The sequence below is a fragment of the Sus scrofa genome, chromosome X, assembly GCF_000003025.6.
Source record: "Sus scrofa isolate TJ Tabasco breed Duroc chromosome X, Sscrofa11.1, whole genome shotgun sequence".
In the NCBI taxonomy this organism is placed as follows: Eukaryota; Metazoa; Chordata; class Mammalia; order Artiodactyla; family Suidae; genus Sus; species Sus scrofa.
This window is the reverse complement of record NC_010461.5, coordinates 102,185,088-102,209,785: the sequence shown is the minus strand read 5'-3', so window position 1 is coordinate 102,209,785 and position 24,698 is coordinate 102,185,088. Positions and strand designations below refer to the sequence as shown.

At 37.5% G+C, this 24,698-nt stretch overlaps 1 protein-coding gene across 5 annotated transcripts in view; it reads left to right on the top strand.

Annotated features, from left to right (window-relative positions):
• The window catches only part of TENM1 (teneurin transmembrane protein 1), a 787,960-nt gene that overhangs the window by 431,514 nt on the left and 331,748 nt on the right, over positions 1-24,698 (top strand). For all 5 annotated transcript variants that reach the window (XM_003135358.5, XM_021080670.1, XM_021080671.1 and 2 more), the window contains one exon: positions 3,543-3,783. In XM_003135358.5, coding sequence (XP_003135406.2) covers positions 3,543-3,783 — 241 coding nt within the window. The remainder of the gene's footprint in view (positions 1-3,542; positions 3,784-24,698) is intronic.

The window sequence follows — 24,698 nt, the reverse complement described above, 5'->3', positions numbered from 1 at the left end:
TACATTCGAAAGTGAGTACATTTGACTCTTAACTCTTTGGAATTGGTGTTCTGGAGCTCCTGACACTGAACCCTAATGTATTTTTTATTAGTGTTTAATATTGGGAAATCCCATTTCATGGAGTCCAAGGATTAAATAACATCATTTGGGAGGGAACAAGTGCATTCCTATCTTTTTTCTGAGGTGAAAAAAAGAATGAAGCTGAGATGGTTGACATTTCATAAGGGCTTAAGGTCCAGATATATTCTACTCAGTGCAACAGTCCAGTATTGTAAAATATTTTAAAGACAATATTAACAAGTTGGGAAACCTCTGCATATTTTAAATGTGGAAACAAAAATACACAATAAAATAGATATAAATCAAAACATATGCATATGTAATCAAAATGTTTTTAATATATAATGTATATATAATCAAAATGACTATACAAAGCAGTTCTATCTACAGCAGAAATTATATAATATGTTATAATAATAGCATGATCACACTTTTCAATGAAGAATTTTTATCATTTTTCATAAGAAAGGAGTTGCAAAGATTTTAAAGAAATTCAGCAAGCATTAAATGCAGATGATAATGAGTGAGCCTTTCTTTCCAACAATTGTACTGAATAGAATCTTTCTTTTGAACAACTGTACTGACAGAAACACCTATTTATTAGGCTAGTAGATGTTATCTATGTTGCTTAGAAGGTGTTCTGAACACAAGACCTAAAATTGATTCCTTCTTCAAACTCTGAACTCCCACCTTTTGCTTCCTTTCCTTACATCATTAAGTTCATGGATTTAGGTGGCAAATCTGTACAGTACGTCACTGCTGCCCTTTTCATATCTTGGAGGGAATGATTTTAAGCACCCTCTATAGGGTATCTTTGTCCTTCCACATGGCTCTCAGAATTATTTCACTGAAACCTCCAAGGGGGAGTCCTACAGCTCTGTTAGCTAGCTGTCCAGTAGATACCCAGTGGCTGTATCTGAGTGAAAGAGACAAGGGAACATTTAAGGTGGTTCTCTGGATCCCAGTGAAATGGTTTTCTGTCAACAAAAACTCTTAGGGATCTTACTCGTACCCAGCACTGTGCTCAAAGTTCTGTGGCATACAGGAAATGTAGAAGATGATTTGCTCTAAGAAACATGTTGTCTCTTTGGGTCGATAGGACAAAAAACATGGAATATCAAAGGAAGGTTGTACTATTGTAAACTTAAAGGGCCAAATTTACGACAAAAATAGTAAGTATTGAAGTCAGAGAAGAGAATCATTTATTTTCTAGAATAGTGGAATGGAAAGAGTTCTCGACTGGGAATCATTGAGACATAGGCAGGCAAATTCATACAAGTTGAACGACTGAACAAATCACTTCACCTCCCTGAACCTTGGGTTCCTCATCTATAAAATGGAGAGGGAAGGAGGGAGTGCTGAACTAGGTGACTCCTGTGGTCAATTCCAGTCTTAACATTTTATACTCCTGCTCCATTCAGTAACCACTGAATGTTCAAGCACATTTTACATGGATTAAACTTAGTTATTAGGGTAAAGGTTTATCATCTCCATTTTGCACATGAGAGCGTAAAGCTTCCAAAGGGCAGAGGCAGAACTCAAACCCAGGTTTTCCATACCCCCAAATTCTATGCTCTTTCCACTGTGCTGAGCTGTATGCTCTTACCTCATTGTGTCTTCCTTTCTATATTTAAGGAGATATAGTCTAAGAGGGAAGCAGACATAGAAGCAAATAAATGCAATACAGGTAGTATGTCACAAGTGAACAATCCAGAAAGTGTGGAGGAATCTGTATCTCTATAGCTTTAGTAAAGAGAACTTGTATTATAGAGATCTGTAGGACGGTGACTGGAGCATTGGCCAGCGTCAGGAGATATAGGTTCTAATCCTGGACAAGCAATTCTCTGGGTGTCAGTTTTCTCATCTATAAAAGTAGAGGATCCCTCAAGGTTTTGGGGTTCCAGCATTCAATGCTTTTCTGACTCCCAAGGATGGAAAGCATGCTTCTGGTTATGGTTATGAGTATGAGCCCAGAGGTTTAAAAAAATTAATGAGATGTTAAGTACTTGTGATAATTTTTTTAGTGGATATGGGATTTGGACTGGGCCTGGAGTAATTGGGGTGATTTAGAAAATTCATGAAGCATTTTAGTTCCTTTTAAATATACAAGGGTAGCTGACTTTCTAAAGGAATTCTTTGTATAAAATGAATGATCACTACTCCCTATTATGTGTACAATTCCATTTTTCATGTAGCAAGTTTATTTAAAGGGAGAGCCACCTGTACTAGAAAACACAGCCAAGAAGTTGTCATGCTCTTGGGGCACTAGTATTGTTTTTAAATATGAAAATCATGCCAATGTCTTCAAAATTCAAGTTTGAGGTGGAAGGATTGAAAAAAATGATTTTTTTCTGTGATTAGTCATTGCAAAGTGAGTCTCAGCACAAAGCAACTGAGCCCTTTGCTGAGCATCGAAAGCCTCTGGCATTTTTCTGCTTTTCAATTCTCAGTCATTTGGGAGGTGGGACACAGCCACGCTGTCTACAAAGTTTATCCAGAATGTGCTAGTGTTACAAGAAATCACTTGACATGTATTATGTTTCTCCTGTGGAAGAGAGGTGGCTATCAACTACAATAGTGATTTCTTTTCAAAAGGGTTTAATTGGGGTATTTCTCATGGGCCACATTCTGACTTACTGTCTATACATGTGCCTGCCAGGAGAACAGTGGAAAAATACCAAATAATAGCAACAGAAGTCTGATGACTGCTATCCCAGGCTGCCCCCTCTGTAAACAGGCAGGAAAAAACGGTTTCCCTGCTGCCTAAGCTGCTGCTAATATGGCAGAGCTTCTAGAAAGGTGTGGCAAGGGGAGGAGGGGTGCTGACTGTACTTTGCATGGCTGTGGAAATATGTGTAATAACCTGAACAAACTCCTTCTAGCCTACCTTTTATAAATGAAACTCTGAGTTGGGGGGCTGGCCAAAAGATTAGTCTCACGCAGTTGAGTTACACACTTGTGAGCTATTTCTCTGAAGTATGGATTTGTTCCTGTGTAGGCAGGATAGCATCCTTTCCTGAGGTAAGCCAGAAGGTGGCCTTATACTTTTATTTGAAGTGTCGAATGATTTTCCTTGCAACGAATTTGTGCCTTCCGCTGATATTTTCCGAAGTGAGACTTTTGCAACTGATGGAAATCGCCTCACTTCTGTTCTGTAACTTAGTGTCTTGTTGATGATTTATTTTTTCAGTAGCAGAAACTATGACAAATTGTGTGAGGCGGCCTCATTTACTTTTGAGCTGCTATAGCCCTGAAGAATTTACATGTAAATGCGACTGTGAATGTTTTACATTTCATAAGCGTGCTGCACGTGTTTTTGTAAGTTAAGTGACATTTTTACAGATAGACTGAACTTCAAACTCTCTCCTCACCCCACAGGTTATATTATTCTGAAATCCTGATAAGTCTGACATGCTGTATTTTCCTGACTGCCAAGTGAGAGAGTCCATCTCTATTTTGTGCTTTTCTTCTCTCCTTTTTAGACATGCAGAGCAGCCCACATAACCAGTTCACCTTCAGACCCCTCCCGCCACCGCCTCCACCTCCGCATGCCTGCACCTGTGCCCGGAAGCCACCCCCAGCGGCAGACTCTCTGCAGAGGAGATCAATGACTACCCGCAGCCAGCCCAGCCCAGCCGCTCCGGCTCCCCCAACAAGTACACAGGAATCAGTTCATCTGCATAACAGCTGGGTCTTGAATAGCAACATACCTTTGGAGACCAGGTACTTAAGCTATTATTGATCTCACTAAACTTAAATATTGGCAGAGGATGATTCCACTGAGTGCAGAAACTCATTTCATCACTGACATCTGAGAAGTCACACAACTACTGACACAGATACACACCCAAATGCCTGAGCAAAAGGGCAGACCCCTCTGCAAGCTCAAGTACGCCCCACAGGCACACCCATCTAAACCTAGGCACACCCGCAGACACAGACCAATGCAGATACACGTGTAAAGAGGAAACCACAGATGTATAAACAGCGGCAGATGCCCACAAGAATCTGAAACTAAGGAATTACCTAAACTCTTAGCGTACCCCCATATAAAAGGCAATTGTCTCTTGTTTTAAGATGCTGTGATAGTATGGAAAAATCCAAACACAATAGGAGAAACAGTGATGGTTGACATTTTACTTATTTTTAGATTCTTAGAAAAAGTAAATTGCCTTCAAACATTTTTAAAAATGATTTGCTTCTTTCGAAGTCCACTTGCAATTTTAAAGATGTGATTCTGCCTTTAGGATGAAGTTTGAGCTTTTGAGTAAAAAAGTTTGCTTCTATTTTTCTGTTACTTCATATATTGGGGTTTCCACTTTCCTCCTCAGATCTTTTACATGGAGTTCTCTTGTGACACAGCAGGTTAAGGATCCAGTGTTGTCACTGCAGCAGCTTAGATTGCTTCTGTGGCATGAGTGTGATTCCTGGTCCAGGAACTTCCATATGCCATGGTTGTGGCCAAAAAAAAAAAACCTTTGTCAAGTGTCCACAGTTCTAGGACACTTGAACTCCCTTGAGCATAATAGGCTTTAGCACTAGATGCGATTAACTGAGAAATTATGCATCATTTCTAGTTAATCTCTCTTAAATCAAAAGTAATAACTTTCTATTAATGTAGAAAAACATTGCCTCATAAAACATAGTGTTCTGTTATCTATGAAATTTAAGGACTTCCCCTTGTCTTTTATATGAATTCTTTAGATCTATCACCAAAGCTTTTTCTAAGCACATTTTATGTAAACACTGTGTATAATATATCACTTGATAAGCAATGTCTGGTGTCAACTCTGATCAACTTCCATCCCCATAATCTGAGAATTGGAATGGAAAGGGGAGGACTAATAAACTCACATTATAAGACTGTTTTTTTTCCCCTTAGTGGCATATTAACTTAAAGGCCAGCCAGAGAATATGTCACCAGCAACAAACTGAAAGCACTATGGCCCAAATCCAGGAAACTCTATCACTAATCAAATCCAGGAAATCAACTATCACTAATGAGATTAAAAAGTTCCCTAAACTGATATTTCTGATATCTCCCAAGAGAAAATATAGCAGTCAGCACCTATGGTAAAGATAATCCAGTTAGAACTGTACTAGTGATAGGGTTTGTGTACAGTTCCTTTTTTTTTTTTTTTTTTTTTTGATTGTAAAGAGGGAGATGAATAAAGTGAGAGAAGCAGAGAGCAATGTATATCTTGAAGGAGTTTTCACTAACAGTGGTGATTTACTCACTCTTCTTGTAATTCCTTTGCAGGGCTTAGTGATAGCTAAGAAGCAAGCAGTGGGCCAATCTGGTTAACTAGCAATCTTGATAAGCAAACACACTTCTTTCATCTAAGAAGCCAAATAACAAGAAATCTGGAAGGAGGGTGGGGAATGGGCTCAGGCAAGTGTAGAGAGGAAACTATTCTTATTTGAAATGTACATCTAGGCATGTTTGTACAAACTGCACCCACGGACCTTCTGTATCTATGCAAGGAATGTATTAATTGGTCTCAGTTTCATAAGACACAGAAAAGAACATAAGTTTTCATGTGAGACTGAGCAGAGAGAGAGAGTACCTCTTTAATACATTTGAAAATATATTCAGCATCACAAAGATGAATTTTAACAAACCTAGAAACCCCATCAGCTTGATCAGTTAGGATTTTCCAAATATATCCTTTACAATGTTCATTTCACAAGTAGTCAATAGAAGGTAACTCTGCGAGTGCCCTGGCATGTAAGGGCTCTGTAACATAACATCTCTGAGCCTCAGCTTCCTCTTCTGTTAACTTGAATATAAAAGTGCCTGCCTCAACAGATTGTTAAGAGGATCAAGCTAGTGTAACAGAATGTGCCTCATGCATTCTAAAGCATTATGCAATTCTAAAGTAATATTGCTAGCCCTACTAAGTGGTCCCCTGCCTCTGCCTAAATATATCCAAAATAGGGAATTGACTCCTCCCTGAGGCATTCCTTTTCATCAGACAACTACCAGCAGATTCTTAAAATCTCCCACTTTTTAGCTCTATCCATTCATCCCAGATATAGTTCTGGAGTCTCACAACAAATAAAATCCCTCTCACACTGTTCCTGATTCTGTTCGACTTTGAGCTAAATGGTCCCCAGTTTCTTCACCTGCTCCTCAAATTAACTAGTTTCAAATCCTCCATCATGGTCTCTTCCCTTAGAACACACTTCAGTTTGTCCAAATCACTCTTAAAGTGTCTTGGCCAAGGCTGATTGCAGGTGTGGGTTATTAGTCTCTTTGGTTGAAAGGATCAGAAGTCATTCAAATTGCCTCAGCTAATTAAGAATATCTTTTGAAGAATATTATCAGTTCCTAGGAACCCAGGAAATATTGGTCAACCCACAAGGAAGGATAAGGCCTATAGATCTCTGGCACCAATATGACTCAGCAGTTCTCTGCAGTTTTGCCACTCAGTCCTTTTCTTTGTCTGGTAGCTTCTTGTCAGGTCAATATTTCTTCTGTCTACAACACAGTTTCTACTTTCTCACAGCAATGTGTCTGGTTTTCACTGTACCACATGACTCCAAGTGTACCTCTTGGTGCCTCTCACCTCACCCCTTCAGTGCATGTCTCGTTGCCACCTGCCTAATTCTCCTGCTAGCTCTAGGTTTAAAAACCTAGGAGAGGGAATTTGATAAGCCCAGTTCATCCCTTTTGCACCAATCAGTGTTTAAGTTTCTTGGCAACGTCTGTCAGTTATTCTCTTAGTCAGCTGCAGCTAAGGGGAGAGAAAGGTTATGTGATTTAAAAAACAGCAGCATGGGCACCTATGGCTGCTCCCGAGTACAGGCTGGGAGCAGATCTGATGTACCTTAGACGGAACTCTCAGCAGACAAGCAAATGGATTGACTCATTCAGGAATTTGTGCTGTGACCAACAATCAGTTGTTTCCCTTGTTCTAACTAAATATTTCTGTTTAATGCTGTCTACTCCAATATCAGCATTTTGGGTGACCATAAAACACTACTGATACCACTGAAAACGTGAAGTGAGAAAACCCCTAAAACTTTTAACAAGTTCTGAGGCCAAGCCGCATTTTGTTTATTCTATAATTATATAGTTGGTAGCTTTTTAAAATTGTTTTTTTGGGGTGGGAGTTGTGGTTGTAAATATGTTTAGAGCCTCGAATTGGCCTAATTTGATCTCATCTTGTGAACCTGTGGAGATGTAGCTGAATTCTAATTCTGCCATACAGAGTATTTGCACTGTATTGCTCTCATGACTGTGTCATCTGTGGGTTTATTAGACATGCTTTCCTCATTTTTATGTAAGTCATTAATAAAAATGTCATAGAGGACAAGATCAAGGTCAGAGCTCTGTGGCATGCCAATGGAAACCTCCCTGCAGGTTGACATTTATCCATCAGGCAGCATTCTTTTTTTTTTTTTTTTTTTTTTTTTTTTGTCTTTTCTAGGGCCGCACCCGTGGCATATGGAGGTTCCCAGGCTAGGGGTCGAATCGGAGCTGTAGACACCGGCCTATACCAGAGCCACTGCAACAGGATCCAAGCCTCGTCTGCAACCTACACCACAGCTCATGGCAACGCCGGATCCCTAACCCACTGAGCAAGGCCAGGGATCGAACCCACAACCTCATGGTTACTAGTCGGATCCGTTAAGCACTGCGCCATAACGGGAACTCCAATCAGGCAGCAATCTTTCATTAGCATACAGCCCACATTTTTCCACCTTGTTCCCAGACATATCATGAGAGACTTTGACAAATACCTTGCTGATATCCAGATACAGTGAGCTTACATTTTTTACTGATCTGCCAGTCTAATAACCATATCAAAAATAGAAATGAAATGAGGTTTGTCTAACATGTTCTTAGAGAATTTCTTTATGTTACCTACTCATGGTTGCTCCTTTTTCCTAAGTGCTTACAGATCACTCTTTTAACAACATGTTGTAGGATTTTGCACTCGATCAACATGGTGTTCTTTGTCTAACCTAAGGAGTCCATGTACTTTCTGTCCCTTTCCAAGACCAAAGCCAATATTATGGTCTCTAGTCTTCTGACACATTTCACCTGTACCACAGCCCCAAAACATTAGCAACTATGACTAGACTATCCAATCCACAAGACTTCTCACCACTCTGGGATGTAATTTTAATTCATTTAGAACAGTTGAGTGCCTTCTAATGGACACTTTGCTTATCTTAGGCTTCAAATTATGGTTATTGACACTGACTTTACCCTTTTAAGTCTAGGATCATTCCTTTTCACAAAAAAAAAGATACAGTTGGTCATATGGTATTCTATGAGTCACATGTCTATCTTATTCTTGCTCTTCCTGCTCTAAGCATATCTTATCACTTGTGATGTAACATGATGGAGGATAATGTGAGAAAAACAATGTATATATATATGTGTGTGGCTGGGTCACTTTGCTCTGCAACAGAAATTGACTGAACATTGTAAAACAATTATAATAATAAAAAATTAAAAAAACAAAACAAAACAAAGAGATTCTGGACACTAAAAATTGCTTATATCCGTAATAGGTATCATCAGCCATCAACACTTTAAAATAGATTATTTTATCAAATCAATTTTAGGTGATACTAGTGAACTGAATGAAAAAAAAAATGGTACTGTAACTGGGGGAGGGAAAAGGAAGAGATAGATGTCATTTTGAATCAGAATTTATATAAAAAAACTATTCTGTCATCTTGAGCAGGTTTTTTCAAGCTTTAGAGTCATTTTAGGTATGAATCTTCCTGGCATCATTTTCAGTACACCTTTTATTTTATTTATTTATCCTTGATTTTCATCCCTTTATTTTGGTACATGTTCTTTAGAACTCTTAAGATAAATAGAGGGAACCCAGTACAAGCACATTAATCTCAATAGGCAGCAAACCTCCCCAACTGATTTTTTTTTTTTTTTTTTGGTCTTTTTTGCTATTTCTTGGGCCGCTCCCGCGGCATATGGAGATTCCCAGGCTAGGGGGTTGAATCGGAGCTGTAGCCCCTGGCCTACGCCAGAGCCACAGCAACGCGGGATCCGAGCCGTGTCTGCAACCTACACCACAGCTCACAGCAACACCGGATCGCTAACCCACTGAGCAGGGGCAGGGACCGAACCCACAACCTCATGGTTCCTAGTTGGATTCGTTAACCACTGTGCCACGACGGGAACTCCCTCCCCAACTGATTCTTAATTCATCTCCTTTTTTAGATTGTTTCAGGGCATAGGATCATACCAACTTCACTTTGGATAATTGCTTTCCTGAAGTCTAGGATTTTTTGCTTCATAAAGTACTTGTGGACACTAAGCTAAAACGGTTGCTTTCTATCATCAACTCACCAGTTTCTCTTTCTCAGTCAGTGAGAGGAGCAAGTCTCCTTATCATTTTCTCTACCTCCTGGGAGGTGGAGTTGTCAACAGTTGAGGTTGGGTACTTGTCAGATATTGGCCTTTAGTTAAATGATATGTCTATCAGATGTCTGTGGAGCTGAAATCACTCCTATTCACTACACTTACCCTAGAACACTTGAGGTCTGCGTTGGAGCATCTATTTCTTTTATCTGGCCAAGTAGCTCATTGTAGACTCCCTAATCCACCATTTGTTAGCTGTATGACCTTGGGCAGGCTTCAGTTTTCTTATCTTTCAAGTTGGAATGATAATAACCCCTATTCATAAGGCTGCTGTGAGGATTAAGTGAGTTAATACTTACAATGTGCTTAGAGCATCCAGGTACACAGTATAAGTATTTTATTACTATTAGAATAATAGTAATGGTAATACACAAGAAAGGACTCTATTTTTTTTGGCCCTTTCTATTCCTATCTTCATTTCATTAGAGAATACCCACATTTTTATGATTTTTCCCGAGTAAACGCATACAACATAATTTCTATTTTTCTATTGATATGCTTTTAAATTGAATATTATCTTTCACCACTGTCTTATTCCATTCAGGCTGCTATAACAAAAATACCAAATACTGGATGGTTTAAACAACAAACATTTATTTCTCACAGTTCTGAAGTCTAGAAAGTCCAAGATCAAGGTATTGGCATTTGGCATCTGGTGAGAGTCCACTTTCTTGTTCATAGACTGCTACCTTTTTGGTGGATTCTCACATAGTAGAAGGTGCAGGAGAGCTCCCTGGTGTCTCCTTTATAAGGGCACTAACCCCAGTTATGAAGGCCCCACCCTTGTGAACTAATCAACTCCCAAAGGATCTATCTCCAAATACCACGACAATGGGGATTACATTTCAACATGTGAATTTTGGAGGAACACTAGCATTCAATTTATAGCAACCACCAAATCCCAGTCATTGGAACCATTCCCTCCCCTAGGTTTTCATGGCATATCTGGGAGGCTTTGTAAGACTACCCTATGATAAATCTCCAGCATAGCTTTTGATTAATAGCCTTCTGTCATTCATAGAAACAATACTCTGATTACCTGTTACATTCAAGATTTTATCCTGCCATGAGCCCTCCCTTACTCAGAGATTAGCTTTTCCAATTCCTCCACCAGGCCTTCTCTAAACATTCCCAATATCTGAATTATGTTTTGGGGGGTAGGGTGAGGGTAGTATCTTTCACAACCTGGGAAGATGGGCATGTTGCCAAAGATGGAGAGTCTGGGTGATTTGTGTTTGTGTATGTGCTTAAACAGCCCGGACTAAGCTGTATGATTGTGAATTTGGACTCGTTACGTAACTTCCATGGGCCTCAATTTCCTCATCTGTTATGTGGAGGAAATGATAGACCCTACCTGTGGGGTTGTTTTGATAACTAAATGAAATAATATATATAACTGTCTGCTCAGAGCTGGGCACATAGGAAATGTGCAATAAATATTAATTTCAATATAAGAGCCTGACACTGACATGCTGACAAGGATAGGAATTCAGAGTGGCACAGTTTGAGAGCCACATTAGCTTTAATCTGCTCTAAAAACATCCAGTATTCACATATACCTCCTAATCTGTGGGTTTTTGAGCATGCCCTGCATCATGAGGCATTTTAGCAAGCACTTACTGGTTATTCATAAGCATTGTAGCTACTACGAGGAAAAAGAGTCCTGTACTCAAGAAATGCATGGTCTTGTACTAGTAATAATACTGATAGCTAAATGTGTAGCATCACTACATGCCAAACACTGTTCTAAGCCCTTTTAAGTCAACCACTTTAATTCTTATAATAACTATTAGTAGGTACAGTTAGTGTCACCAACCTCAATTGAGTGATGAAGAAACTGAGGTACAGGAGGTTAAAGAACTTTGACAACTCCCAAAGGTAGGAAGCAGAAGATCCAGGTTAGATTTTGAACTTAGGCTGTAGGTCCAGGGTCTTCACATTCAACCACTTTCTATGGGGGGTGGCAGCAAAATCAATAGCAATATTCTCATAAGTGCTTTTTTACATTTAAGCAATTCCAAGATATGAACACTTGTAGATGGTAGATCTAGCCCATGGGAACAGTAGTGGTAGAAGAAGTGTAGAGTTAGATGGAAGACAAAAAGTGGAAATTTCCCAGAGAAAATGGTCTAAAAATCATTTTGATCTAAAATCATGAGGAGACATTAGGTGAAAAATGGAAGAAAGGAAATTCTGGGAAGAGTACATCATGCTCAAAGTTGTGCATATTCAGCAGTTATCCATTTCTGGTATATTAGGCTTATTCTTCCTGTTTCCTTCATTTGCTTTTTATTTTTATTATTTATTTATTTATTTTTGTCTTTTTACCATTTCTTGGGCCACTCCCGCGTCATATGGAGGTTCCCAGGCTAGGGGTCGAATCGGAGCTGTAGCCGCCGGCCTACGCCAGAGCCACAGCAACGCGGGATCCGAGCCGCGTCTGCAACCTACACCATGGCTGTCGGCAACACCAGATCCTTAACCCCCTGAGCAAGGCCAGGGGTCCAACCCGCAAGCTCATGGTTCCTAGTCGAATTCGTTAACCACTGAGCCACGATGGGAACTCCTCCATTTGCTTTTTAAATTCTCTTCGCTAGTTTGTCTATTCTGTGAGCAAATATGGTCCTTCTAATGCTGATAAGAGATAATCATTCTCAAACTCAAAGCCCATAATTCTCAAGTTGTGAGCCAGAAATCTAAACTTGATTCTGAAATTCTCACTATTAAATTGCCATATTTACCTTCCTTATCCTGGGTCCTATCCTTGAGTATACTAGACTTTGCAGATCCTCTTATTCTGTGATTCTTCTCCAGAAAGCCTCTTTTCCAGTCCTGTAGGATGAACCTCAATCCCAAAGCTCTATTGTAGCTTTGATGGCACAGTGTTGTGCTTCCTCATAAAAACTCTTAAGAGTGGTTAAGAATTTGGATTGTAGAAACCAGTAACCCGTAGATGAGGGTTTGAAGATCAGTTCTGCTCCTTATTAGCTATATGTGCTTGGACAAATTCCTGAACTCGTATGAACCTGTTTCCTTAAAAAATGGGTTAATAGCTCTCGGTTCACAAAATTTTTACAAGGATTATTTTAGAACTCATATGCAATTTGCACTTTCATTTTGGTTTCCTCCCCTCTTTCTGTTCTTCCTCTGTGTCCCTTTTCCATCCCCTTGACACTAGTTTTGCTCCATTCTAACTTCTCAAAACCCTAAGTCACTACTTTCCTTTCTGTATTGGTCTCTCCATTCCATCTGTGTGTTAGTGTGCGAGTGGATTGCTCTGCCTTTAACACCCAGTTAAGTGGACTAGTACTCGTTTCTAACAGGAAGTCAAACATAGTTCACTGCTTCACAGCACTGGAACAGTTCTCTTAGCTTCTCAACCTCTTCACCCAATTTTCTTTGAAGCAGAATTACAGCCAGTTTTGCTTTTCCTTAATTACTCTCGTTGCTGTCCCCCACTCAAATGCCTACCTTGAAGTTTACTTGAGCTCTTACTCATTTGGAATTTTTGTCAGAGCGTTGGCTCTAACTTCACTTGACCTCCTCAACATGATGATGGACATCAACTATGATATATTCACCAAAGTGAAACTTGCTTAAAGATTTTTCTTTGATATTCAATACTAGGCAGAACTTGGATTTGATATTAACCACTTCAACTCACAAAGATAAATCAGAATAGTGTGAAGGAGTCACGCCTGGCCAGAAGATTGGGTAGAGACTATCTTCATTGATTTTTAGCATATTCTGACAGATGGCTGTAGCTTGATATGAGGCCTACTGCCCTTGCTGACTTTAGGCCAATGTGACAATTAAATGGAGCCAATGGGTTATTTTTATACAAGAAGAGCCAAGGCCATTGGCAGAGGAAAGGTAAACAAGGGATGGAAAGAGAAATGAAATCTATATGACCAATGCTTGTTACCAGATTTATAGAGCTAGTGTCTATCTTGGGGAAATAAGATTCATTTGGAAGAAATACTCATTAGTGGTGATGGCAGTGATTTAAATATCTGTGGCATAATACTCTTTAAATATTAACCCATAAATGTAACATCTCCAGTGGTAGTTATATTTATTTTATAGTACTACTAAAATCTATCTAACATTTATAAGTAGTTTTTTCTCCTTAGGATATTTGCTCTGGAAAAATAGATTTAGAGACAATTTTTTTCTTCAATAATGACTAGAGAAAAAAACTCAGAATGTACATATTCAGTGCTTAGATCCAACAATATCATATGCTTTAATCCTTTAACAGCACTGGGGTTAGCAAAATCTATCTTCAGCCACAGATTTAAAGATTCTTTTTAAAACAGGAAAAGACTTCATAGAACTATTCTATGACCTATAAATCCTGTTTACTACAGATGAACAGGAATCAACCAAGCTTTTCAGCCTAAACCAAATAATGGATGTGGAATATGTTAAATTTACATGGAGAAGAACTCTATAGCCTTTAAAATATACTTTACATATTGAGAATAAAAATATATCTATAATGGTCTATAGTGCTTGGGTAGTGAAGAGCAACCAATATTTTGGAGATTAGTGTGATATAGTGCCTAGTCACTTTAGTGGTGGCATTATTTTTTAAAATGCTTTTGAATTGACTATGGTTTCAGTTCAAAATAAAAGCCATAGGTAAATATAATGTGCCATAGGTGAGATTAAATCTGGTTTTAATTTGGAGAAGATTTATTTAGCAATCCAAATGTGAATCTAAACAGATGTTTTTTGGGAATTTTAAAACATGAGTTAATTGTGAAGTATATAAGTACAGCAAACAAAAGATTCATTTTTGAGGAATCTCTGTACTCATCTTTTTGCCCTTGCTCATCAAACATACTCTCCTATCCTGGGTTGTATATTTAAAACAGAAATATCTGATTTTGATCAGGAGAGAAACTAGTTCTTAACTTCACTGACTACAAAGTTACTTATCCAGTTGATCATAATAAATATTTTCATTACCATGTCAAGTTAATAGACACTTGTCTGTTATGTTTTACCACAAGTATGACATATATTTGAAGTAGCAAAAAATGATTTTCCTGTCAATTATTCTCCTTATTTTCTACAGAGGGGCATGAGTGTGTGTGTGTGTGTGTGTGTGTGTGTGTGTGTGTATCAAAGACATTCCTCTAAACATCTCCTCTCCCTTTGGGAGAATCCAGCTGGTTCTTTATTATTTCCACAACACAAAACTGTTTGTAGCTTTAAAAGCAAAAGATAGGATCAGGTTAAATCTCGAGGTCTTTGAAATGTCTCTGTAAGAATTGTGAAAGTGTGGTACTGAGTATTCCATTTAAAGAACAGGAAAACTCAAAAAGAATTGCCCCCTTTGGCGAACAAATAAGCAAATAAAAGTAACATCTGCTTCGCCATTCTGCTAATTTTTTTGGTGTGATATCTGAGAGTATAAGAATGTGTATAATGTGAATATTTTAAATGAAAAACAGTTCATTATAAACACTTATAAACACTGATGAATTAATTCTAGTATAGATAAGTTTTAACAAATGTTGACAAATAGTTATTGAGTGTCCACCACGTACCATCCACTGTTGCTGGGATGGTTGCTGGGGCTACAACAGAGAACAAAATAGACAAAATCTCTGTCTTTATAGAGCTTATATTCTAGTAGGGGAGAATGTCTTTACCCTAAGATGTTAATTATATTGAGGCTAATAATATTTCAGGAATTATGGTCTGGCTAGTTAAATGTGGAAGAAGGGGGAGAGGGGCCAAAGATAGCTCTTAGAAGTCTTCCTTTACCTGCTTTTACTTCCCATAGCAACGTTCATAGAATTTCACCTTATCTGTGGTTTCATGGCACCCTGTTCATGTGTCTGTGAAGACCTTATTCCATTGTAATATTTGCACTCCAAATATTTTACTTCTCTTTATGCCCTATTGCAAGTTGAGTAAAGGACTGTGTCTTTTTTGACTTTGACTCCTTAGTGCTTGGCTTATATTGGTCAACAAAATTTTTGGAGGGTATACAGACAGACTGAGAATAACTGAGCAAGAAACTACAGATGGAGTAGATTTCTGGAATCAGAAGCAGTAGTTTGTAGAAGCAGACAGTTTTATTTTGGAAACATGTATATGGGACATCCAGTTTGAAAGGTCCAATATCTAAAAGATACTTGAAAATATTGGGAATTTTCTTGTGGCGCAGCAAGTTAAGGATCCTGTGTTGTCACTGCAGTGACTCTGGTCACTTCTGTGGTGCGGGTTTGATCCCTGACCCAGGAAGTTCATGCCTTGAGCACGGCCAAAAGAAAAAAAAAAAAAAAAACTAACTTAGATAATTTTATAGGAACATGCACTTGTAGCTAAATATTTTTCCTTATTTGTCATATTCAAAAGACTTAGATTTTAGATACTACATTGTATTTATGCCCATGTGTGTTTATGTGTGCACATGTAGGCATGCGTGTATGTGTAATTATGTATATATAATTTTCTATTGTCCAATTTCCTTTCACTCTTTATCTCAAAGTTAAAAATCTCTACACAACCTTGGGAGATAGACATAATTGAAATTTTCCCGGTTTGAAGATAAAGAAACTGGGTCTTTTGCATGGAGATCAGACTTGTGGTTGCCAAGGGGGAGGGGAGGGAATGGGATGGACTGGGAATCTGGGGTTAATAGATGCAAATTACTGCCTTTGGAACGGATATGCAATGAGATCCGGCTGTATTGCACCAGGAACTATATCTAGTCACTTTTGATGGAGCATGATAATGTGAGAAAAAAGAATGTGTATATATATGTATGTGTGACTGGGTCACCATGATGTACAGCAGAAAATTTATAGAACAGTGTAAACCAGCTATAATAGAAAAAAATAAAAATCATTAAAGATTTAAAAAAAAAAAAAAACCTAGGTCTTTTGGAAATTTTACTTATGTGTCCACATGGCAGTATAGTGCAAGATGTGGAGCTAGAATGCAATTCTCCATGCAACCAATCTGATATTCTTTGTACTATGACAATTTGCCTCTGGAATATAAAGAACCCCAAGTCCTCCCTTTTTTGTCTTTCAGTGATTATTTATAGTTCAGTTAAATTTCCCTGCCTGGAGACATAATCTAGGTTTTATTCTATTTATATTAAAATCTTGATGAGCCTAAATGCCTTGAAAACTGGGCATTCTGGTTAATTAGATTTGGTGGTTAGCTTAAGGTTAAATAGAACTTTATAAAAATTACCATTCCTTTTGAAAATCATTCTTAAATGTGAATCTACTTTCCATTTTAATCCAAATGATCATAATTTAATCTTTTATAATAGAAAATCTTATAATGAGTGAGGGTTGTCATACTGAACATGAATTTTTTATTGTACAACACTCTAGATAAAGAAGATATTTGTAGAGGGAACAAAATGTCTAGTGGTCCCAGGATGATGTCCTTTGCAAATTTTGGATGGCCTCTTTAGAGTACTTGAAAAGCAGTGGATTTAGAGTTAGAAATCTTGAGTCCAAGTCCAGTTCTTCCACTAAATACTTGTGTGAACTTGATAATGTCTCTTTCTTCCTCTCACCCTCATTTTACTCAACAGTCAGGTGAGAGAATAAAGCTAAATGATATTTGAGGTTGTTTCTGGCCTTACTAACTCTTGTTGTCATTGCTCCTCTACTGAAAGAAACCTGCTCTATTGAGCTTTCTAGTTAGTTGGATTCTAATGAGTTGCAAGATTACTAATTCTAGGTAAGGTCCCTAAACAAGTCAGATGAATTTAAGTTGAGTAATCATTATTCTTTCAGAACTTCCAATAGCCAGAAGGGAAATGAAGAATATATTATATATCCCTGTCTGTCAAAGGGTAGTGATAATAGCAGGCAAGTATAAAGAGAGCAATCTTAGGCCAGAACAGGACTAGTCTATGTTTACATTTTACCTAATACACGATAGGTACTCAATAAATTTTGTTAAATAAGTGAATTTAAGAACAAAACCCTTCATAGAGACAAAAGATTCAACATGCAACACCTTATACAGAAATTTATCCTGCCTTGCGTCATATTGTGAAGCTGCAGTAGCTTAAATATTTTCCTTCATATTGTCATTCTCTGTCTAATTGCAAACTAAATATAACTTCATTTTGTATTTCTTATTCAAAGGTAAAAATACAATCTGGCTTGGTTCCAACTAGGCCACTTCTATATTGCATCCTGTAAATTTATGATAATTTTTTTCTGAGTATTTACAATGATGCAGAGAGAAAAGAGGCTGAGATTTAATAATATATTTGCCAAGTGGTGATGTATATTTAGAGGTCACAGAAGTATATGAAATCACTGTACTTTTGAAGCTGATCTTACCTTGTTTATCTTTCTGTGTTGTCCCTGAATAATTAAAGTGAACCAATGAGTTTCTCCTCTGCATTCTCAAATCCACTCAGCAGGGAACCAGGGACTGAATATTTCTATGGACGGAAGACCCTGGTTTCCACAAACTCTCCTGTGCTCAAGTGGGATTATAGTCGCTGGGTTTAGAGCATAACACAAAGTTGACTTTGACTATTTCTCAGGTGGCCTAACCTGAGGGGAGTTAATGTTATTTCAATTGCTGTGATTATATATTGTGCATGTTTTAATCAGTAGTTCAGGGTTTGGATTTATGCCTCATGACAGGTTTATGAGCGGTACAGTTTGAAAAGCAATTTGAGAAATTGAAAACAGAAAATGTTTTCTATTTTCCATATTTCATAAAGATTTTCTTGTTTGGTCAACAGGGTAAATGTTAGAGGTAATTATGAGTGAGTTGTACATGTTCTCTGACCTTATTTGTTTGGATAATAGAGCAATCCCAAGTGCAGATAGTCTCCAGGGAGAAACAACTGTGAGCTTGTGGGATAAGATCATGAGTGCCTGCCAAGAAAATCTTTTTCTGGAAGTCTTTGAAGAATGACGGATTCCCTCCCATTGAGATGTTGAATACTTTAAAACTGCATGTTCCAATTGGAGGAATAGTTTTAGACCAAGGTTTTTCAACCTTTCCCTTATTGATATTTCAGCCTGGGGAATTCCTTGTTGTGGGGACTATCCTGAGATTAGATGTTGTAGAGCAGCATCCCTGGCCTCTTCCCACTAGATGCCAGTAGCACTGCCTCCTCAGTCATGGCAACTGAAAATATCCACAGACGTTGCCAAATGTCTGTTGAGTTAAGGATCTGGCATTGCCATGAACTCTGATGTAGGTTACAGACACAGCTTGGATCTGGCATTGCTGTGGCTGTGGTGTAGGCCGGCAGTTGTAGCTCCAATTAGACCCCTAGCCTGGGAACCTCCATATGCCACAGATGTGGCCCTAAAAAAAAGCCAAAAAACAAAAAAACAAAAAAACCACACACACAGAAGCCTGAAAAAAAATGGCACATTTGGGAAACAGCACATGACATACGATGGCCAGAGCTTAGAAGGCATGGAAGACAATTGCAGTGGTTAAAGCAGAGAAGCCTGCAGAGGCCAGATCGTGAAGGATCTTATAAAAGTAATAGAACTTCATTTCAAAAATAGGAAAAACACAGGAAATAAAAAAGAAAAAAAAATCTACAATTTCTGTCACCCAAAGGTAGTTACTATTAAAATTTCCATCTGTTTTCTTTGGTGTTAGATCTCTGCAGAGTAAGGATTTGGAATTGGAATTGTTTTGATCTTTGTGTGGAAAGGGACAGCACATAGTTGTGGTTATGGTTATGCTTTGTATGAATTCGGGGTTTTGTTCCCCAATGTGGAAAAGTACTTATTGTCTTAGAAATTATCTGGTTAATGGGAACAGAAATGCTTTAAAAGCAAATCAAGTAAAAATGAAGTTTAAAAAGAAAATGATACAGGATAGTCTCACAGGGAAAGGACAATGAGTACAGCAAGGCTTAATGAGAGGTGGCGCTCTCCCCATGCTTCTGTTTCTTCCTGGGGCCACATAATGTCTCCTCTTTGCTTCTCTCTGCACACATGCTCCATTCTCAGGCTTTGTTCTAGATGGTTATTTAAAAAAAAAAAATCTGTTCTCCTATTAAGCTGTTAATTGCAGATTTGGCTTAAAATGACCTTGCATCTTAGCTTCCCAGGCTACTAGGTTTCTGTGTCTAGATTTCTGAGAGAGAGAGAATGATTTTTTCTGAGGTTGGATGTCCAATTCTGGCCCAATTAACTCTGACTGCAAGCAGTGGGGAGTGGGTTTGGGAAGGTCATGGTAAGGGCTCTGTGCAGGGAGACCAAGATCAGCATCTCTAATATGCTTATATACCTAATATTTTACATAACATTTTATGGAATGAATGGACTAGACCCCTCCCATATTTGAATCTGCTCTGTTTTAATCAGTGGATGAGGAAGGAGATTCAGGATCATGAGTTGAAAGTTTTTAGGACTGAAGACTGGAAGTGTCAAATACCACTTTTGCTCAGACTTCACATTTTATTAGGCAGAACTCAGTCATATGACCATACCTAATGGAAATGGTGACTGGGAAATTTAGTCTATCTGTGTGCCCAGGAGAAAAGGAGAACATGGATGTTGGTGAGAAGCAGACAGTTTCTGCCTTAGGTCACATCTTTTATTTTGAGCCTGATATTTCAGAGGACAGCCGTACCCTTTGCCAGTTTGTCCCTTAGAGAAACATGCTGGATAGGTTAGAAGACCGATTTGAGTGGCATTTCTTATGTTATTTTATGGCATTATAAAACATTCTTGCCTTGATTATACATGTGTAAGATTTTCAGAGAAATGAAAGCTAATGAAAGCAAATGTTGATCAGTATCCTTCAAAAGTTGCATTAGAATGATAATCTAAATTTTCAACTTGAAGAGCTTAGCGATAAACTCTTAGGTTCTGTCCTTGTTATACTCCTTCGTATTTAGTTTATGACATTCTTTCTTAAAAATAAAATGTCCTTGCTAATACAGATTACAATTCAATAAGAACAAATGATACAGAAAAGTATACCATGTCAGCTGGCTCATAAAATAAATGAGGATAATACATATCTGTAGAAAATGAGGATGAATAAAAAGATAATCAAGGTATATAATACTCTGCCCACTACACATTCCTCTAAAAAGAAAAATAAATAAGTAAGCCAAATTACCAGTGAAGACTAATTCCATAAAGTAAGCAGGTTACTCTGTTGAGTAAAATTGGGAACAGGCTATCAGCATTTGCAAAGGGAATTATAATTGAATTTCTTTACAAATGAATGAATTTCTCTTAAATCCTAGAAAATTAGGGGTCTGGTTTAATGTTAAACCTGTGCTCATAAATTTTGCCTACATTTCATGTTTGTACCCTTTTAAAATGATCTTTGGTGGGAAATGAAATCTTGAAAACTTTGGTATGGCATTTGCTTGTGTCTTCATGGAAAAGATTTGTAAATTCAGAGGAGGATTGAAAGTCTTACCTATCAATAGCTTTCCAGATTGTCTCTGGTTTAAAAGAATTACAGCTTACACACCATATCTCAGGACCTAAATTACTATTAAATATAAAGAGAATGGAAAAATGGTAAGCTTACTAATCTAAGTAAATAATTTTTATATATTGGCCTTAGCCTTTTAATATGGGAACATTTACATTAGCAGAAAATACTAATTTTGATATTTACTCTTCAAGTGGTGTAGGATTTTTTAATATTAATTTTTAAATTAAAATTACATCTATAGATCATGGATTTAACTTAGAGAATGAGCATGACTCGAAAGGGCATTATTACGAAGTAGAAGATAAGTGTTTACTTCCATTTATTTTGGAGTCTACTAAAAGAACTTGGTAAAACATAGTAGAATATATAGTATTTTATTTTTCTTTCTTTCTTTATTTTTTTTTTTTTGTCTTTTTAGGGCCACACCCACGGCATATGGAGGTTCCCAGGCTAGGGGTCCAGTCGGAGTTGTAGCCTATACCACAGCCACAGCAACACCAGATCCGAGCTGCATCTGCGACCTACCCCACAGCTCACGGCTACACCAGATCCTTAACTCACTGAACGAGGCCAGGGATCAAATCCGCAACCTCATGGTTACTAGTCAGGTTCATTAACCACTGAGCCACGACAGGGAAGTCCAGTATTTTCTTTTTCTACCATTATGTATATATATGTTGGAGTTAGTAGGCTGGAATATATATATATATATCACTTATATCTAAATGTCCTGTTACAGAAATGTCTGATACACTGTCGAGAAAAAATATTCTGATGTATTCTGAACAGGGAGACATGACCATTAGTTCACTTTCATAATAAGTATTCATCCTCCTAATATCTTTATGTCATTTGTGTAATTAAAAGAGTCGAAATAAATATTTCCATAAAAACATATTCAAAGAAATAATAAGCTCATATATATTCATTTTGAAAAGAGAAAAGCCAGATGATCATGTTGTTTAAGATTTTATTACCTTAATGATGACATTAGGAGTGACATCAGGGATATTGTGAGTTAATATGTGCACAGTAGTCAAGAAAATGGGTTTCATTGTTCATGCATGGATTTTAAAATATTTATTGAGTGCCTCCTGTTTGTTAGGAACTATTTTAGATGCTGGGTATACAGCTGTAAATAAAACAAACATTTCTGCTCTCATGTAGATTGAATCCTGGTAATCAAAAAAACTGAAGTAGATTCCCAACTCTACTGTTTCCTGATTGTATAACCATGTGAAATTTACTTAAATTTAGTAGTTGAACCTCAGCCACCTCAACTATGAAATGTGGGTAATATCATCTACCTTATTGTGAGGATTAAATGAGAAAAAAAACCCACAAATTATTTTTGCAGAATGCCTGGCACATAGCAGATGTTCTGTAAATGGTCATTGTTCTTGCCATTAACAGTGATTATTTCTGATTATTAGTAGTTTTATTAACAATAATTCTTTAATTACCCAAATGTCTCAAAAGGAGATGAAAGTGAATCAACTATTTCTTGGACTTATTTGTTTCTTTTAGATTATGTGAAAATGAAATAAAAGCTTGTTATCATTTTTTTATCTTCAGTAGACCAAGAAATATTTGCTCACAAGTGAAACAGTTATTTTAAGTCCCTAAGCCTCATTCATTCTGCACAAGTGATCAAGAGCCTTTCAGGAGAACCAAAAGCATCATGCAAATCAATTTATATTCCTCAAGTACCTTTGGAGTATGAGACAAGGAACCTAGAAATTAACACTTAGTCCCTGCCCTCAAGGAATATACAGTCCAGAGGCAGTTGAGAAGGTTGAGCCGATGTTACTTCTGATTAAAAGAGAACAGGGGGAGTTCCCATCATGGCTCAGCGGTTAACAAGCCCGACTAGCATCCATGAGGATGTAGGTTCAATCGCTGGCCTTGTTCAGTGGGTTAAGGATCCAGCACTTCTGCAAGCTGTGGCAGAGGCTGCAGTCATGGCTAGGATCTGGTGTGGCTGTGGTGTAGGCTGGCAGCTACGGCTCGACCCCTCGCCTTGGAAGTTCCATATGCCGCAGGTGCAGCCCTAAAAAGCCAAAAAAAAAGGAGAGAGAGAGAGAAACAGGGAATAATAGCCACAAAAAAAGATTTTTTAAAGAGTCCTTTCATCTACTAACTAATCAACTTGGAAAATCACAAAAATACCATTCTAGACCATAGAGTATTGCCATTTTAGATTATAGAACTAAGACCTAAGCCTAGAAAAATTAAGGTTTAGATAGATATCTTGAAACTATTTTTCTTAAAAACAAAACAAAAAACCTCTTACAAATTGTGAACAACATGGAGAGACTAGAGACTTTTTATGAATACTCAGTATATAAAGTTTGGACAAGACATATGGACAAGGGTGGCTTAAAATTTGAAAGAAAGAACCCTAGGACAAATAAAATGAAATCCTCCTTTATATACCTGTTAATAAAAAAATACAATTTGTTACCCCAGGAGGTTGTTCAAGCTGATAATACCATTTAGGCTCATAAAGAGCATCAAGAATAGGCTATTATGAAAAAACTAGAGATGTTGAGGTTGATATCTTGCCAGTAACTGCGCTTTGCCACAAAACAACACTAGATCTTCTTCTCATAGAAGAAAATTGAGCTGACCTAGCCTGACACTTTCTTTTATTTTCTCACGTTTTTGGAGGCATAAGAATAAATAACCTATGAATAGATATTTCTCCAAAGAGGATATGAAAAACAGCCAACAAACATATGAAAAGATGCTCAGCATCACTAATTATCAGAGAAATGCAAATCAAAACCACAATGAAATGTCACCTCATACCCATTAGGATGGCTATCATCAAAAGACAAGAAATAACAAGTGTTAACAAGAATGTGAAGAAATGAAAGCGTTTACAGTGTTGGTGGGATTGTAAAATGACACAACTGCTGTGGAAAATGGTGTGGAGGTCCACAGAAAAAGAAAAATAGAGCTGACATATGATCCAGCAATCCCACTTCTGGGTATATACTCAAAGGAATTGCAAGCAGGATCTTCAGGATATATTTGTATACCCGTGTTTGTAGCAGCATTGTTCACAGTGACCAAGAGGTAGAAGCAACCCAAATGTGCATCAACAGATGAATGACTAAACAAATATGATATACACATACAGTGTATATACAAACAATTAGCCTTGAAAAGGAAGTAAATCCTGTTACATGTATAAACCTTGAGGGCATTATGTTAAGTGAAATATACCAGTCACAAAAAGATGTTGCACAAGTCCAGTTATATGAGGTATCTAAAATAGTCAAATTCATAGAAACGGAAAGTAGAACGGTAGTTACCAGGGGCTGGGGAGGGGAAGAAAGAGGAGTTGTTGTTTAATGGATATAGAGTTGCAGATTTTCAAGATGAAAAATTTTGGAGATACGTTTCACAATAATGTGAACACACTTAACACTACTGAACTATACACTTAAAATGGTAAATTTTATGTTTTGTATTTTTTATCACTGTAAAATACATTTAATAATTTTAAAAGAATAAATACCTAAATTCCACTATCCTATCTGAATGTGATTTGGCCCTAATAACTTGACTCAAGGCCTTTTCATTGCAGTCTTCTTTCTTATTCTTTTGTAAAATCAACCTTAGCTTCTAACTGAATGTAAACTGAATTCCCTCCTCTAGGTATAAAAATGACTCTAATGCTTATGGCTAAGGGAATGCAGGTTTAGAAATTCATCATTAGTATGATTACAAGAGGTAACAGAAAAAAATTCATTAGTTATTTATGCATCTCTTATTAGAAAGCTATAGATTT